We start from the raw sequence: 16,972 nt of genomic DNA on the forward strand, positions 1-16,972 counted from the left end.
AGAATTAGAACATATTCTGTTACTGACAGTATAACTATTGCATCTCTTACTGTATGTTTCCTGCATGAAATGCAAGTGTTTTCTTTGTCTATCTCTTAGTTAGTGTTGCCCTAGCAGTAATAATGTTAATTGGTATTATGGTAGTAGTGGAAATTCTTTCTAAGATCAATCTGCCATGGAGCTAGAGCTATGTAAGAAGAAAAGACTCTTAATTTTCTACTGTCTGTTTTTATACCTAGTAATAATATGAAAATTTTACAGTGCTGCTCTAAAATCATAGAACAGTTTTTGGAAGAAGAATCTTTACAGCACATATGCTGTAAAAAGGCATAAATAATATTAAGGTATAAATAATATTAAGGTTATAAAAAATTCACATACAAAATTCAGACAAAGTACTTGAAGAGGACACATCTGCCAGTTGAGAGCTCTTTGTCTAGATACCTCTATTGATCTTGAGAATTAAAAACCAAGGTTAATTCTGCTTGAGAAAATTTGAACAGTGAAAAGCCCATTCCCTGATATTTGTGTGAATGTGATTGTTTCACACCTCAATTCGTATATAAGGACACGTGCTACAGAAGACTAGCTTATCTGCTAAGAATGTTCTAATTATTCATGCTGCATTTATGTACTTGAACTCGCAAAAGTCCTGATAAAGATTGTGTAGAGAAAACTGTGTGATGAAACAAATTACACTGTTTTTCTGAGTTCTAGCTCTAACAGAAATTAACCAAGATGGCCTGAGAGCAAGGTGTTGATGTCTATGTAAATTACTAATTTTCACAATTGAGCATGTTATCTATATAAAGAAAAGTGTCTCAGAATATTTACTAGCAGAGCTACTGGAAAGTCTTTAGAAAGAAATCTCAACTATGATAAAATCTTGGAGATTACTATTTTGAAGAAAAAAAGTAGCTAAGTTAAAAGTAAGGTTGGGTCTTTTTGATTTTGTTTTTTTGGTTGGTTGGTTTTGGTTTTCATTGTAGTGAAAGTTGACAAATAATAAAATTTATTTTGTGAGATCTCTTCTCAAACTCATTTTTTCGGGGAGCCTGGGTGGACTAAAAGAAAAGGACTTGTTGCTCTGGGTATGGTTATATAGTTCTTGTACTACAGTTCCAAGCAGATGTCTAATGACTTGTTTTTGGTCTGAACCAGGAGGAGGACTAATTGGGAGAAAGGGCTGCATAGGTGCATTGGGAAGAACTGACACAATGATGTGTGCAGTGTACGGCTGGACGGAAGAGATGGCATTCTCTGGAACCTCCACGGGGGATGTGTGTATTTGGAGAGATGTGTTTCTCATAAAAACTGTCAAAGCACATGATGGTCCTGTGTTCAGCATGCACGCATTGGAAAAAGTAAATAAACTGCTCATTGCTTTTTTTATGTCTGGACAAAAAAGTCTGATAAAACCAAACCTTTCCCAGACTCAGGAATCCATGTCCTTATTTTCATTACAGAAAAGCCTTGTGGGTCCACATTCAAAATAGTGTTTTATGCATTAGTGCAAAATAGTGTTTATGCAGTTTCTTATTCTTGTTATGTAGCATGCTGTTTCTCAAACCCTTGTGGTCAGTGACATTCAGTAATTTTCATAAGCTCTAACTAAAGAAATAACAGGAATTGATTTAAGCATCAGTATGTTCAATGGAATATGTGAGCTTGTGAGAGAGGAAGATCATACTTGTACTATTTTGTAGTGTAATTACTGTCTACCAATAGATAAATTCAGTCTGTAAATCATTAAGTACTTTCTCCAGATTCTTGGCTTCTTTTTAGCCCAGGAAAGCCTTTAAGCAGGTGCTTAAATATGGATGAGTGTTCCAGTTAGATTATTTTTGTCTTTCATGTTATGTATATGTTGATGTTTTGCTGTGTTAGACCAAGTCGCTCCACCTCTCAATATTTGCATTTCAGAAAAGTAGCATTGGACAACATGTGTTATTCATACTGCAAGAACTGAGTGCTCCAAAGAAAAGAACTAATGATTTCAGTATTAACCATACCTTTTACTTCTTTAAATACCTGTATATAATTTTTAAAGACAGAATGGCACAAATGCACATATATTTAAAAAATATAAGCCCTAATCAAATTTTTGCAGTACTAAGTCTTGTTTTGAGTAATGAGAAGAAATGGCAAAGGGATATGGAGGCTAAACATCAAGGAAAAACACTATAATATGTTGGTTCTTATTTTTCTAGAATGGTAGAAGCATACAGGTTAGAACTTCTAAATCCAGCCTGTGCACATACTGTACAGAGCTGTGCTGCCTTCATCAGGAGGAGAAATCACTCATTCTGTTGCTCATTCTGTTCTTTCCATCTCTAACATCTGTAGCTCTGTGCATTACAGTGTTGTATATAGTCCATTTTTATATTGGCAGAAATCACTGAAAAATTAAGTAAATGTAATAATCAGTTATAACTAGTGATCTTTATTTTTTTCCAGGGATTTGTCACTGGAGGAAAGGATGGGGTAGTGGCTCTCTGGGACGATACCTTTGAACGCTGTCTCAAAACCTATGCCATCAAAAGGGCTGCTCTGGCTCCTGGATCCAAAGGTAACACAGACTTTATCCTATGTTTTGTTCTATTTTTAAAGTACTTTCTTTAGAAATCTTTGTGAAATTGCTTTCCACAGTGAGAGGGAATCCACATTTGACATAATGAATACTAAAATATTTTAAGCTTTATTGATTCTAAATAACTAATTTTTCTGTTGAAGCTGAAGTTGTGTGTTGTAGGGTCTGTTTGCACATGTGGTGGGTGCAGGTCATAATATTTAGTTTACGATTAGCGCAAATTACTTGATCTAGCTGTAAGTTTCTTATCGTCCAGGTGTTTTCTTGCTTTGTTTTGTTTCTATTAAAGTGGCAAGCAAAAATCCTCTTTTATTTCTGATCATGAAGTATCTTACCTGATCTTTTTTGTTTTGGAGAAAGGAAGGAATTCAGAATTGTGGTTAGTTTTGTAAGGTGTTAGTAGTTAATTTTCCGTAAATGCGTATGTCTTTTGATATAATTAGAGAACATTTTCATTCCTATTTTTCCTTTTTCTACCACTTATTCTTGAACTTAATCCTAATTTACATTTCCCTGTATTTTAATTCTGGATAGTTTTTTCTCTTCCATCCCTTTCCCTTGAAATTATGTTTGCTGTGTTCTAAAATACATGATTTGATTTTCAAACATGATAGATTTAAATACTCATTAATGAAAACATTGTACTCCAGAGTGTCTCATTCTCATAGCTTGTTTACAAAAAGCTAGAATTGGAGCTACCATAATTGGTAGCAATATAGTGTTATAGTTGATAACTAACATGCAGGCCTATTGAACTTCTTGATGTATTGCTGAATCCTCACAAATGAATCCAGACATGTTTCATGCAGGAATGTTTTCTACAGTAAGAGAGTAGATTTTTCTACAGTGAGACTGTAATGTGCCTAAGTGTGAAAAATCCTCTTTAAGGCATACTTGAGAATCCTATCTTCTAACTTTTTCATGTTCTAGGTCTCCTCTTAGAAGATAATCCTTCTATACGTGCCATATCGTTAGGACATGGTCATATTCTAGTGGGCACAAAGAATGGTGAAATATTGGAGGTGGATAAAAGTGGACCAATAACTCTGCTGGTTCAGGTATGTGTTAAATAGCAGTCAAATATGTCATACCACTAACATGATTTTATTTCTCAAGTGAAGGCTTGTGCAAAAAGAAGCACTTTAACTACTAATGAAGTTAGTGAGTTACTATCACTTTTAGTTAGAGTAGACCATTATGACACAATGAGCAAGACAGAACATAGAATTTCATTACTAGTTTGTTCAATGAGTTTACCCTTCCAAACAGACCAAGATCATAGATCTGTTTTGAAAAAAATAAGAAGTGTCTGAAATAGTGGATTCTCCTCCAAATTCCTTATTAACTTGCTTTGAATGCTAAATAAAAGTTGTCTCCTTGTCATTTGTTTTGAGATTTTAGTTCTAATTATGTAAAAAAATTTGCCATACCAAACAACTGCATTGTTTTAAGTTTGACTACTAAACAGATTTTTACATTGCATCAACATAGTATTTTCTTTCATAGTTAAGTAAAATCTCTGGACTCTCTGAGTGGCCAGTGCAATACATTTTTACAGCTGTAAAAATACAGCTGTAATTTTTAAAAGAAAATATCAGAACTTAAGGTAAAGAAAAAACCTAGTTCACAGAATAATTTGTGTTGGAAGGGACCTTTAAAGGTCATCTTGTCCAAACTCCTTGCAGTAAGCAAGTACATCTTCAAATAGATCAGATTGTTCAGAGCCACATCCAATTTGACCTTGGATGTTTCTGGGGATGGGGCATCTGCAACATCTCTGGGCAAGCTCTCCCTGTTTTACTGCCCTTGTCATAAAAAAATTGTTTCTTCTATCTAGTCTGAATCTACCGTCTTCTACTTGAAGCCCATTACCCCTTGTTCTGTCACTATAAGCCTTACTAAAACGTGTTCCCATATTTCTCATAAGCCCCCTTTAAGAGGCTGTAATAAGACCTGCCTGAAGCCTTCTCTTCTCTGGACTGAGCACCCCCTCCTCTCTCTGCCTCATAGGAGAGGTGCTCCAGCCCTTTGTCCCTTTCTGTGGCCCTCTTCTGGACCCATTCCAACAGATCCATGTTCTCCTGTGCTGAGGACTCCAGAGACAGACACAGTGCTGGAGTCTGACCAGAGAACAATAGATGGGCAGAATCACCTCCCTTGAGCTGCTGCTCACGTTTCTTTTGATGCAGCCCAGTTTGCTTTCTGGGTTGCAGGTGCACAGTGCCAGCTCATGTCCAGTTTGTTGTCCACCAAATCCTCAAAGTTCTCATCAGGGCTGCTTGAAGTCCATTCTCTGCCCAGCCTGTGTTTGTGCTTGGGATTGCCCTGACCCACACGCAGGACCTTGCACTTGGCCTGGCGGATCTTCATTGCATGGGTGCACCTGCCCTGCCCCTGTGGATGGGCTGCCTCCCTGCAGCTGGGCAGCACTCAGGGTAGTGCCACCTGCACACGTGCTGAGGGTGCACCCAGTCCCTCTGCCCATGCCACTGACATACACCTGCGCGAGGATTATTTTGCAGAAGCTTTCTGTAGTACAAATTACTATAATTTTGCACAAGAGGCATTCTGTGTTTTTATTCAGATATTTATTATCCTCTAAATAATGCATATTCTTTATCTTTTTTTTTTTTTTTTTACTTTCATAAATGTATTATTTCATATTTCAATTTAAAATAAAAAGAAATCCAATTCATTGTGTTTTTTCAGGGTCACATGGAGGGGGAAGTTTGGGGTCTAGCTACTCATCCTCATTTACCTATTTGTGCCACTGTAAGTGATGACAAAACCTTAAGAATATGGGATTTATCTCCTAGCCATTGTATGTTAGCTGTTCGCAAATTGAAAAAGGGTAAGATGCTTAGTATGAAAAAATATTTACTGATGCAATTGACATTTACAAGCTTTATGAATCCTTTGAAAGCAGGACTTGAAAGCAGAATAAATTCCTTTCTTTGCTCAAATTATTTTATTTATGCTATGTTCAGGAGTTATGTAGCCCTTAAGCTAATGAATCTGCACAAAAAATTCTGTGTAGCGCTGTTCTGAAGATTATTTGCAATTATAACTTATTTAAGTCAGTGAATTAATAAAAGTTGAGTCAATTGCACAAATGCCATGTTGCTTATAATATTGCAAGACATTTTTGAGACTTTGACTCTAGAAATTTTTGGAAGAAATCTTAGAAGAAATGTTGTAATTTTCTTTGTCAATGTTTGAAGGATCTGTAATGTCAAGAAAAGAGAAATCATAAAATTTTTACTTGTTTAGGATATAAATAAATTCCATTTTGACAGATGGAAAATCTGTTTTAAGTGACTTCATGTAAAGTGATTTTTTCAGGATTAGATGAGACTGGCCCTGACGTGCTTCTAATTCTATGTATGCTTTGCTAGATAAAGGAATACAGTAGGCTTTATCTGAATTTGGCATTCAGCAATGCAGTTTGATTCAGTCATAATGGGAAGCTTAATTGAAGATGATTTAGATCGACAAAGTAAATGTAGAAGAGTTACAAGCTCATATAAGCAGGGATTAAACAAGAGTTTCTAGTTGGTGAACTCTGCTCAAGTCTTAAAGCTGATATTTCTTAATATGTTTAAGAGTACTTTTGGCAAAAAAAAGTCTCTGATGACTATTTGTTGATGAGACACATTTTGGGATGCTTTGGCAATCTTAAAAAGACCCTGTGTACTGTACAGAACAAGATTTATACTTCTGCAGACTGAGTAATGGAATTGGAATAATACTTGTTATTGATAAAAGGCAGATCCAGTGACTGTAAGAAAAATGTCTGTGTAGGTCAGGAGTAACTTAAGGAGCAGAAGGCTCAGGATGTTGTTGAATGCAGGGTGATAATTACACGTAATAGTGAGGTATTTTCCCCAAGACATAGTGAAGTATTCATGTAAATTACAAGACAAAAATCAGGATATTTTTGGTGTGCATTTCTCATGTGTGTGCAGCTGAATACAATTAAACTGAAAGTTGAGAATGGAGAAAGGAACTACAGGATAATGAATGCAAAGCCTTTTGGTAAAGCCATCTGTGTAGAGGATTGCTGTCTACAGGCTAATCAGAGGAACAACTAGTAGGGTAAAATATATATATGTTAACAGAAAATTCTGGCATGAAAATAAATCAATATATGTTGACCATACAGAAATTTAAATTGAAAATTAAACTATTTTTCAAACAACACTGTCATGTTTATTGGGGGAATTCTATGACTTAGTGTCTTATTTGTGATAGCAAATGACTGAATTCTGTGAATCCAGAGGGTCTTTTCTAGCTGTGTTCTCCTTATCAGAGCAAATAGTAACAAACAGACAGCCCTAGATACAAAGAAGGAGATCAAATTAGAAATATAGACAATAGTGATTAATCTCTATTACTAATGTAGAACAGATATCAATTAATATGCAAATTCTAAGATTCTGGGCCTGTGTACCCATTCGTATGCTGTCACAGCTTGGAAATTATTTTGGCAGCATCTGGAAAACTTCCTTGGAAATTTTCTAGGATGAGAATAGCTTTCCTTTACTAATGGAAAAATAGATCTGAAAGAAGGATAATGCACTGTAAATGTATCTGAATGCAATTTCTTTATTTCTCATAGGAGGCAGATGTTGCTGCTTTTCTCCTGATGGAAAAGCATTAGCTGTTGGTCTCAATGATGGAAGTTTTTTGATAGTTAATGCAGATACCCTGGAGGATTTGGTCTCTTTCCAGCACAGGAAAGATGTTATTTCAGAAATCAGATTTTCTCCTGGTGAGTGATTTGTTTTTTAAAACAAAATTTTTATACTAAAGTTGGTCAAGTAAGACTTATTACATTTAAGAGATAAAAGTAGTGAAGATTTGTAGTACTTTTAGATGTAAAAAATAGGTCAGTAAAACTAATACTAACATTTTGAAAGACCATGGTGGGATATCCTGTGTGGCTTGTTTAAGGATGAGATTATTGGAATGTGTTTGCCTATAGTAACCTACAGAATACAACAGCCAATTTGAAATTGTGAATATCCAGCAGCTCCCTAGGGTTACTCTTTATGACCTGCATAAGTTTGGCACATCACTGATGTTACTCTTATCTAATAAGAATACTTGAAACTGATGTGTCAGAAACTTCTGGTAGTTTTTTTTTTTCTTATTTGCCCCCCCCCCCCCCCGCCGCTCCCTTAGCACTCTCAGTGAGGCTAGGTCTTTTTTCCAACATTATAGCTCCTATTTTAGGTACTCAAAATGCATAGCCTACTTTAGTTAAAATACTCATCTGTTGGAGAAATTTGATGCAAATTACTGATACCAATTCCCCTGCAGCATTACTTTCTGATTCCCCAAGCCGTATCATTCTCTGAATACCATAAGTGCTTAAAAACTTCAGCAAATGCTTTTTATTGCTTGAAAATGTAATGATATCATAGTTCTAAATTTCATGCTGATTATGTGATATGAAAGTCAGTTTGTTGGAGAATGTGTATAAATTAGCAAGCTGATATCAAAGAATTCAAAGTTGCATATAGCTAAGTTCCAGAATTTACTTGTGTTTGATATGCAGAGCACTAAAATTTTTTAAAAATATTTTATGTTTGTACTCATGTGTTTTAGGGGCTGGGAAGTACTTGGCTGTGGCATCCTGTGACAACTTTGTAGATATTTACAATGTAATGAGCAGTAAAAGAGTAGGAATCTGCAAGGGAGCCTCCAGCTATATCACACACATGGACTGGGACATAAGAGGTAAGCAACATTCATTGTAGAAATGTACTGGAAGACTGATTACATTACAGACTAATAAAGAACATGGATAGTATGGATTTATGGTAACACTGGCAAATTTGATTCTTCAGCTTATGAATATGCTCTCACAGCATCTGAATAAATGTTAAACCCGTGTTTTTTACTGCCACATACATATTTAGAAGTTGTGCAATTTTAAGTAAGATGGTTTGTCTCTATAGATTGGTTTGTTTGGGTTTTTAAAAGATCCTTCTTGTTTATCATTGACTTCACAAGGGCAGTTAGTGACAGAACAAGGGAGAAGGGTCTTAAGCTGAAGGAGGGGATGTTTAGATTAGATACTAGGAAGACATTTTTTACTGTAAGTGTGGTGAGGCACTGGAAAGAGCTGCTCAGAGAGGCTGTGGATGCCCCATCCCTGAAGTGTTCAAGGCCAGGCTGGATGGGACTCTGAGCAACCTGGTCTAGTGGCATGGGGTGGAACTAGATGGTCTCAAAGGTCCCTTCCAACCCCAAACATTCTATGATTCTATGTTTCTACTCCTTTAATAATATACTGTACAACATGGTTGTATTTGTAGCTCAGGAGTACAAAGCCTTGTCACACATAGCAGAAAGACTGGATTTCCTGTGTTCCAGGGTATTAATATATGATTAATTAAAATACTAAATTGAGTCCTGTTTCATTAAAAAGCAAGGCTGTGCAATTGTGCAATCTATTTATTCATGTTCTTATTCCTCTACATAATCAGTTCTGAAACAGTCTGATTTATTTTGAAAGAGTGTTGTAAGTTAGCTTCCTTTGAGAATTTTGAAAAAGAAGAGCACAGAAACATTGGTGAGAATTTCCCTCAGAAGTGAAGTAATATAAAGGTGTAAAGAAGTCACCTGCTTGGGAGCAGCTGGTGGCCAGGCAGCATCTGTGCTTCTCCATCCCAAAAGCACATGCATCAACAGCCAGTAATCATAAACAAACTTTGAATTACCAGTGCATTACCCAGTACATTTTGTCTACCATCTGATGGGACAGCCATAATAAGGAGAGAAAAGTGATGCATTAGATGCATTACAGTTTTCAAAGAGAGGAGAAAGGATTGTGAATTTAAGGGGTCGGAGGACTTAGATCTCTTTAGAAGACCATACAGATCCATTCTTCTCTTTAGAAGACCTACAGATCCATTATTTACGTATGTAGTTTATTTCAATAGAAACAAATAATTGATGCAATGCTGTTAGCAATAAAAAATTCAAATTAACCTTTCTTTTTTCCTTCTGTAAAATGGAATCTTCTATATTAACATGCAATATCTATGTTTTATAGGAAAACTTCTGCAAGTCAACACTGGTGCTAAAGAGCAGTTGTTTTTTGAAGCCCCTCGGGGGAAAAAACAGACTATTCCAAGTTTGGAGGTGAGGAACTGTACTGCCTTCTTAACTTGCTTGCAAATTACAGTTATGATGCATCCACCTATATTACATAAGAGGGAATGATGTATAAAACTGTAATTTTAAACTTTTAAAATCATAAAATATGTAGGGGATTTCACTTTTTTCTCTTCTATTAAGAAACAGGCATTTGGCTGATTTATAATGAAAATCTCACTAGTCTTCTGTGTGTCTCTTCTTGTACCTAAACACCTTTGAAAACCTATTGCACATTACTTAATCTTTCTGTGGAAAACCTCATGTTCGTCTTTATATAACAATGTACTACAGTTTACATAATGCATATAGGCAAGAGCAGTATATTTTAGTTGTTTTGTTTTCTCAAATATAGAGCATTGTCATAGAGCAGAGAGCAAAAATGGGTAATTTCCAAATGATATTTCCATGGTATTGAAAGGCATTGAAAGTTCGAAAACGTAATTTGTTTTCTTTAGCCTGAAAGAGCAACTAAGGTAAAAATTTTTAAAGTACTTCTGTAAATGTTGGAATTGAAATTTCATAGAGGTAAAATTACAGGTCTCAAATGAAATTTTGAATGGTAAAAAACTAAGTGATTAATATATCACACCTAAAAGATAGTATTTTAATATATCTTTCAGTGCAAGGACTTTTTCTGGAAATTGGATATGGAAGAAAAATGCCTAAGAAGTATTCTGTCTCAAATGGGTTTTTTTTTGTAGGTAGAAAAGATTGGCTGGGCATCATGGACAAGTGTTTTGGGCTCTTGCTGTGAAGGGATCTGGCCAATAATTGGTGAAGTCACAGATGTAACTGCTTCATGCCTCACTAGTGACAGTAAAGTATTAGCCACAGGAGATGATTTTGGATTTGTGAAACTGTTTCGATACCCTGCTAAAGTAAGTAATTTTCAACTGTTTATGGAAAGTATTTATTAATAAATCTGCCTTTTCAGAACTGTGACAATTCCTCACTCAGAAGAAAATAATGCTTTTATATTTTTCTCATTTTGATCAAAGAAAGCATTTGGTATTACATTGCAGTTTGCACTGTATTAAACTTCCAATGAGTAAGAAATATCATTCCAGGTCAGACTGTAGATGCATCTCAAGCAGTGTCCTGCTGCTGACTGTGGCAAATGAGTAGGAAAATCTTTAAGAATGAGAATGCTTTGGAAGATAATGAACGTGTCTTTTTCACCGACATTGCATTTATGATTTTATGGACCTTCATCCTGTCCAATATTAGTAATTTTTTTTCTAAAACAAAGACCTTTAATAGTATTTAATCACACATCATAGAAAAGCCATTCCAGAAGCACATTGCATTTTTGCTGCTCTTCAAGTACCTCTAGTTTTCCTGTATATTTGGTGGAAAATGTGTCTTTCAATTTTGAAATGTTGCTATGCTAAAGATGGTAACAGTGCACAAGTACTGACTCAAAATATTCTATGTGAATTTTGTTCCAAGTCAGATTATTTTCTCTCTTAGGAAAAATGATCCAGTGTTTATTGCTGGAAATGTTTCTAGACTAACTCTCTCATGCTTGATATGAAGATAAGCTTAACATTTCATGAAGTTTCTATAGGAGGGGCACTTGGCAAATCATGTGTTAAAATTATATGAAATACAAAACAGCTGAAGCATGAACTGTAAAGGAGTTAAGATGATGTCATTGTGCTGGCAACTTATTCAGTTCTGTCTAGCAGACTGGGTAAATTTGATCTTTGCCTTCTTTTTTCCCTTCTCAGGGGAAGTTTGGAAAATTTAAGAGGTACGTTGCTCACAGCACCCACGTGACAAACGTGCGCTGGACCTACGATGACAGTTTGTTGGTCACTGTCGGGGGAGCAGACACTTCCTTAATGCTGTGGACTTATGAGATGGAAGGACATCGGGACAGCAGGCAGTGTGACAGTGAGGAGTCTGATCTAGATTCTGAAGAAGATGGAGGTCAGTAGTAATTTATGGAATAAATTTATGGAATAAATAGCACAATCCAACTAGCTGGATTGTGCTATTTCGAGAAGACTTTATTAAAGGAAAACTGAAAATTTAGATATAATTTATTTATTGTTTCCATCTTAAGTAGCAAATACTCTTCAAAAATGTTAAATAAAATTTGGTTTCGGGGAAAGGATTGATAAACTGCTGTGAAGAAAATGATAATGAAATGAGTTACTGCTTTGAGTCAGAGTACATAAAGAGACTCAATATCTTCTAAATGAAAAATATTAAGTATCAATTATACATAGCTTCCCAAAATCTTTAAAATAGATTAAAATCTTTAAAATGTTTAAAATAGAATCATCACAGTTTGAATTTTTTCACTAATTCTTAAGAAATTATATTGAAACCTGTATAATATGAGATCATAGTTATCTTGATGTTATAGCATTTGCTTCCATGACATGGAAGCGTAAGAGACTGAAGTAGACTGATATTTATGTATTAAAGGTCACAACATTCAGTAGTTATAAAGTGTTGATTCTATTTTGTAGCATTAACTTCTGATGGTTTTTCCATACTTATGTTTTCCTTTTCATGTTACAATTCCAAGGGTCTGTGACCCTCCAGACTTGTTCTCTCTTCTCTGAAGAGTGGTTTTTCCTCCTTGTCAATTTCTTAGTGTTCAAGAATTTTTAAACTATCACTGCTTCTTGTTAAATAGTTCTGTGTAATAAATTCAGCTGTCACTAAAATGTGCTAAATGACCAAAGAAATATATTAAATATTAAAGACATATTAAAGATTCATTGGAAAAGAATTTTTAATCACTGTCTTTCTTCTCAAAAGTACTGAAGAATACAGAAAGTAATTTAATTGCCTGTAGGAGGACTTGTCAGCCTTTAAGTTTCTTAGTCAAAAATTGCAATCTTCAGAGTTTCTGTTCAGCCTCTGCTTGAGACCTGTTAGAACATCTTAGCCCTATAATCTTCCTTAGGCTCTGCTGCTTTACCCAGAACCCTCTTAAGCTGTGTGTTCAAAAGTACTCTAAAATTAGAGAGCAAGGTGTGTGAAGATGTACAAGAAAAGACATTGACATCTTTATCCACCAAAGTTTCTCTAGGTCAGGTCCTATTAATTTCAGATAGAGTTAAGAAGTATCACTATCACATCGTTGGCATTAGTAGTCTCTATCTATAAAAAAACAAAATAATGGAGAGTAAGTAACAGCCCTGTCACAACTTAGCTTGTCCAACATTTTTATTTTACTCTAGTAAACATTATCTTGATGTGCCTTGCTGTCCTTAAGCATTGTGTAGGAACCTTGTGTAGACCTATGGATCCCATGGTAATGATGGATCCTTGAACTGAGAAAACCAGGACAATCTTACAGGTCTTAAGAGCAGGTGTCAGGTAGCGAGGTTCTTTGTTACTGATTGTAGTTAAGGCCATCCAAGCAGAAAGGGGGTAGCTTTTAAAGTCCCTTGACTCTTTAATAATTTTTTTTCTGCAGAGATATTGTAGGGAATTATTTTTCTTTGAATGTCTTTTATTAACAATGTACATGATTCCCAGCTACTTTCTTTCTGTTGTGTATTTATGTTATTAATTATCCATGCTATAATTGTTTTTCTAATCTAGTACATTGTTGAAATCTGCACAAATTAAATTGTTGTTCTTGTACTTTATTTTGGTTTGATACTCTTCCCTCTGGTTTTTTAGGTTATGACAGTGATGTGACGAGGGAAAATGAAATTAATTACACCATCAAAGCCTTATCAACAAACATTAGACCAATGTTTGGAATTAAGCCTCATCTGCAGCAAAAGGAGCCAACCTTAGATGAAAGGTAATTATTAAATTACAATTCTAGCCAAGAAATCAGCCTGATAAGACAATAATAGAACAAAATTATATTGGAATGTATGATTCTTAACTTAAAAGGATATGTATAAAAAGAACCTAAATACTTTGAAGAAAAAAAGAAAAGTACAACCCAAGTACCCAGAGTACAACCCAAAGGTTTTACCTATTTTCAGAGAGCACAAAAGACTAAAAACTATGTATACATATTTTTATGTTTGGGGGATTCCTTGAGATGATTATTTGCTGGTGTTTAATAATATGGAGTTTTTGAAACTGAAATACTGAGTGGTAGTTAGCAAAATAGGCATGAGCCTGTTTTTGAAGGACAGCGCTCCGTTTTTTGGTTCTGCCAACAAACTGTTCTGATGAATTCAGCTCTAATTGCTTCTTGCATTGCTTCAGTTTCCCCATAACTTCTACCTTTCTATGAAAAATGCTGTCCACAGTGGTTCTGCAGTTTTTGTTAATGAATCCTGGAACATGGAGTTGGTTGCTTTGCAGTGTTAGTTTTATATCTTGGTTCACTGCTGTACGCTTTAGAAGAGAATAGGACCCAGAAAATAAAGTAAATGCAAAATAACAATTTATAACCTTTAGAACGTTACCTGTTGTAGAATCTGCAGCTGAGCATGGGACCCTGAAAGTTGTTTGTTGATTGATGTGGACAGTATGTGTGAGGAAAAGGAAGGAGGATTCAGAACAGAGCATTTGGGGAACACTAATACTAAAGATGGGGAAGTGAGGAACAGAGCAGGGTGTAAGGGGGTGTAAGGATCTGGGGAATTGGGAGTAGACAGGTCTGTGATACCCTTGTTGAGAAATGCAGTGTGGCTTTGGTTGGAGTTTCATATCATCATTTGCTTTTAAGTTGTGTTGCTGTAGCAGAGAGTGGGATGCCTGTGTATAAAGCTGTGGTTTCCTGTCTTGCATTTATGAGAAACAGTCCTTCTCTTTTTTTAATTAGATGTATTTGATGTGAAAATTAAAAAGAAATAATCTGCATGGCATGAAAGCTTTGATTAAAGATGTTTTTTTGTTTTAAATGAAATTGTAAACCTCTTGTGTTTCTTTCAAAAGCTGTTTCTGGAAGCTGAGTGAATTGTGTTTTTCAGTTTCAGATAAATTACTAAGAGAATTAATTCTGTAGTAAGGTAATTAAATTGTGATTCAGAATGTAAAAAAAAGATCATGAAAGAATTCCATTACCTGCATTGTTGAAAAGTTTGGGGCCCTAAAACTTCAGAGATTTTTTTTTGTGAAGAATAAAACCAGACTATGGTTATGTATGCCTTTTGACTTCTGTTCTGATGTTAATATTGTATTAGATTGATAAATGTTTTAGCAATACTTTAGTCTACTGTCATAGATACTAATTTTTGTTTTATTTTTATTACTCTTTATTTTTGCTTCCTATGAAGGCAGGGGGTAGTAAGGTAAGTTCATGTACGTGAAGTCCAGGATGAAATGCATTTTAATGACTTCAGCTGCTTGGAAAAGTAGTTACAATTTGCAACAGAAGCGAGGAATTTACCTCTTTCCTATTAAATAGTAGCATTTTAACAGGTAGAAAAGGATTGAGGCACAAAACATAAATGCAGCTCTCGCTCTGAGTTGACGCGAGTGACACTAGAGTGTTCTAGGAGGAGGTGATCAAAGCTCATCCTCCTTTCCTCAGTATTTTGGGGGTGCTAAGGAGCAGCACACGGAGCAGCGCAGTGAGCACAGTGCACAGGGCCTGAGGGGGCTCCGTGAGCAGCACCAGGCTGGAGCTAACGAGCTTCAGGGGTGAAGGCAGCATTCCTGCCTTGTGGAGCCTTTTGCCAATGCTGCGTGAGGATCTGGGCTGCTGGCTGCACCTCGGGCTCGTTCAGCAGTCTCTGGTGTAGGTGCCTGCATTGGGTGATGGTTTTCTGCACCTGCTCTGTTTAGAATACGTGCACATGCTAAAACATGCTGCTAAACTTGCTGCACAACAAATCCTTAGGCTGCTAGGCCACCCTTCAGACTTGCAGACTGAGCTGCCTCTGTGGCTGGAACTCCAGATTTCATTCAGATTCAGTTGGTCTAAGGTTTGCTTGCAGCGTTAAACACCAGCTCTGCTAATGATGCAGTATTCTCTAGCAGTGAAATTACCATGCTGTATCATTGAAATTGCAATACTTATGTTAACTCCTGTTGGAAACACAAAATGGCACTGCTGTGAGGCAGCACTTAGGTTGGTAATTTGAATTATTTATCATTTCTGAATAACAATGTTTATAGGTAATATTTTTATGTGAAAAGATCTGTACTGTGTGTATAATTTGGTTGTGTAATAACATTATAGATGCTCAGCAGGACAAAACACATTTGAAAACTATTTCTGTCCTTTACTAAGAGTTCTTTTCTAGTTTGTTTTTGTGTTAGGTAAATTACTCAGAAAAAAGTCTATCATGGTTGATTTTGAAAATGCTTCTGACTCTGCTACTCCCTGAACTGCACAGCACTGAAGGTTGGGAGGTGCCTCTGGAGAATAATGCTCCATTCTTACTCTGTTCTTATGGTCCCTGAAGCTGGCTATTTGGGGCTGTGAAAGGGGCAGTGCTGTGATTAATGTACCTTACAGACAAATGGCTGTACCAAGAGATCTCAAAATTAAACAACCAGGAATTTCGGTTAAATTTTTTAACTGTTTTACTGTGAAAAATATCTGGAGGTATTTGAATTTTGTACTCCTTGAAGAGTTGCATGCTACTGACTGCAAAACCTGTTCAAGCTACATTTGGGTTTTATTGTGGGAAAGGTTTCACTGTTTCCTATATGAATAAATAGTGCATCGGTCTTGCACTGAAAAATAAAGTTAAAACTAATTAGAAGACATCCAGTAAAATCCATTGTGTTCAGCATGGGAAAAAAATCAGTCTGTAAATTGGTGAGTTGTTAACATTGTGTTCTTAATTTTCAGGATTGTTTTTCCTAAATTATTCCCTAAATTATTTTTCTTATCTTATAAGTGAGAAAAACTAACTAGTGTTCACCTAGTGAAGTTGTTTAGTGGCTCTTGAAAAAAGAGCTTATCAAGCCAGTGCAAGTGTACCAGCTAATCAAACTAATGTAAAGTGCCCATGCATACTACAAATATTAGAAATAATCTATACATGCCCATATGCTTTAATTATTAATGAGGGTTTTTGGCTAGCCAAATTATAGGAGTATTCCATCACACATGACTGAGGAAACCTATCCAGTGCAAAGTGTCTTCAATCAACATAAACTGAATTAAGTAGTCCTGAAAAAATAGTACATATCAGTAGTACTCAGTATCCCACACATTCTGTTTAGCTGAGATAATTTTATTTTAGTATAAATGAATGTTTTTGTGACCAAACTTGAACATCTGTCTTTAATAGCAAGTTGACTGTTCCATCCATCAGCTTATTTCAG

At 35.7% G+C, this 16,972-nt stretch overlaps 1 protein-coding gene across 7 annotated transcripts in view; it reads left to right on the forward strand.

The window, feature by feature from the left end:
* The window catches only part of EML5 (EMAP like 5), a 100,044-nt gene that overhangs the window by 53,484 nt on the left and 29,588 nt on the right, over positions 1-16,972 (forward strand). For 5 of the 7 annotated variants that reach the window (XR_005627845.1, XM_039712780.1, XM_039712775.1 and 2 more), the window contains exons 18-28: positions 1,162-1,364; positions 2,458-2,569; positions 3,521-3,648; positions 5,300-5,441; positions 7,209-7,361; positions 8,201-8,332; positions 9,654-9,742; positions 10,459-10,635; positions 11,488-11,689; positions 13,406-13,532; positions 14,968-14,982. Coding sequence is in view for 6 of the 7 variants with exons in the window: in XM_039712780.1 (XP_039568714.1) it covers positions 1,162-1,364; positions 2,458-2,569; positions 3,521-3,648; positions 5,300-5,441; positions 7,209-7,361; positions 8,201-8,332; positions 9,654-9,742; positions 10,459-10,635; positions 11,488-11,689; positions 13,406-13,532; positions 14,968-14,982 (1,480 nt within the window). In the remaining variant the exon portion in view is untranslated. The remainder of the gene's footprint in view (positions 1-1,161; positions 1,365-2,457; positions 2,570-3,520; positions 3,649-5,299; positions 5,442-7,208; positions 7,362-8,200; positions 8,333-9,653; positions 9,743-10,458; positions 10,636-11,487; positions 11,690-13,405; positions 13,533-14,967; positions 14,983-16,972) is intronic. The other 2 variants (XM_039712778.1, XM_039712777.1) reach the window with 1 other exon arrangement.

Source organism: Passer montanus, unplaced genomic scaffold, assembly GCF_014805655.1.
Source record: "Passer montanus isolate IOZ18808 unplaced genomic scaffold, ASM1480565v1 scaffold27, whole genome shotgun sequence".
Classification (NCBI taxonomy): domain Eukaryota; kingdom Metazoa; phylum Chordata; class Aves; order Passeriformes; family Passeridae; genus Passer; species Passer montanus.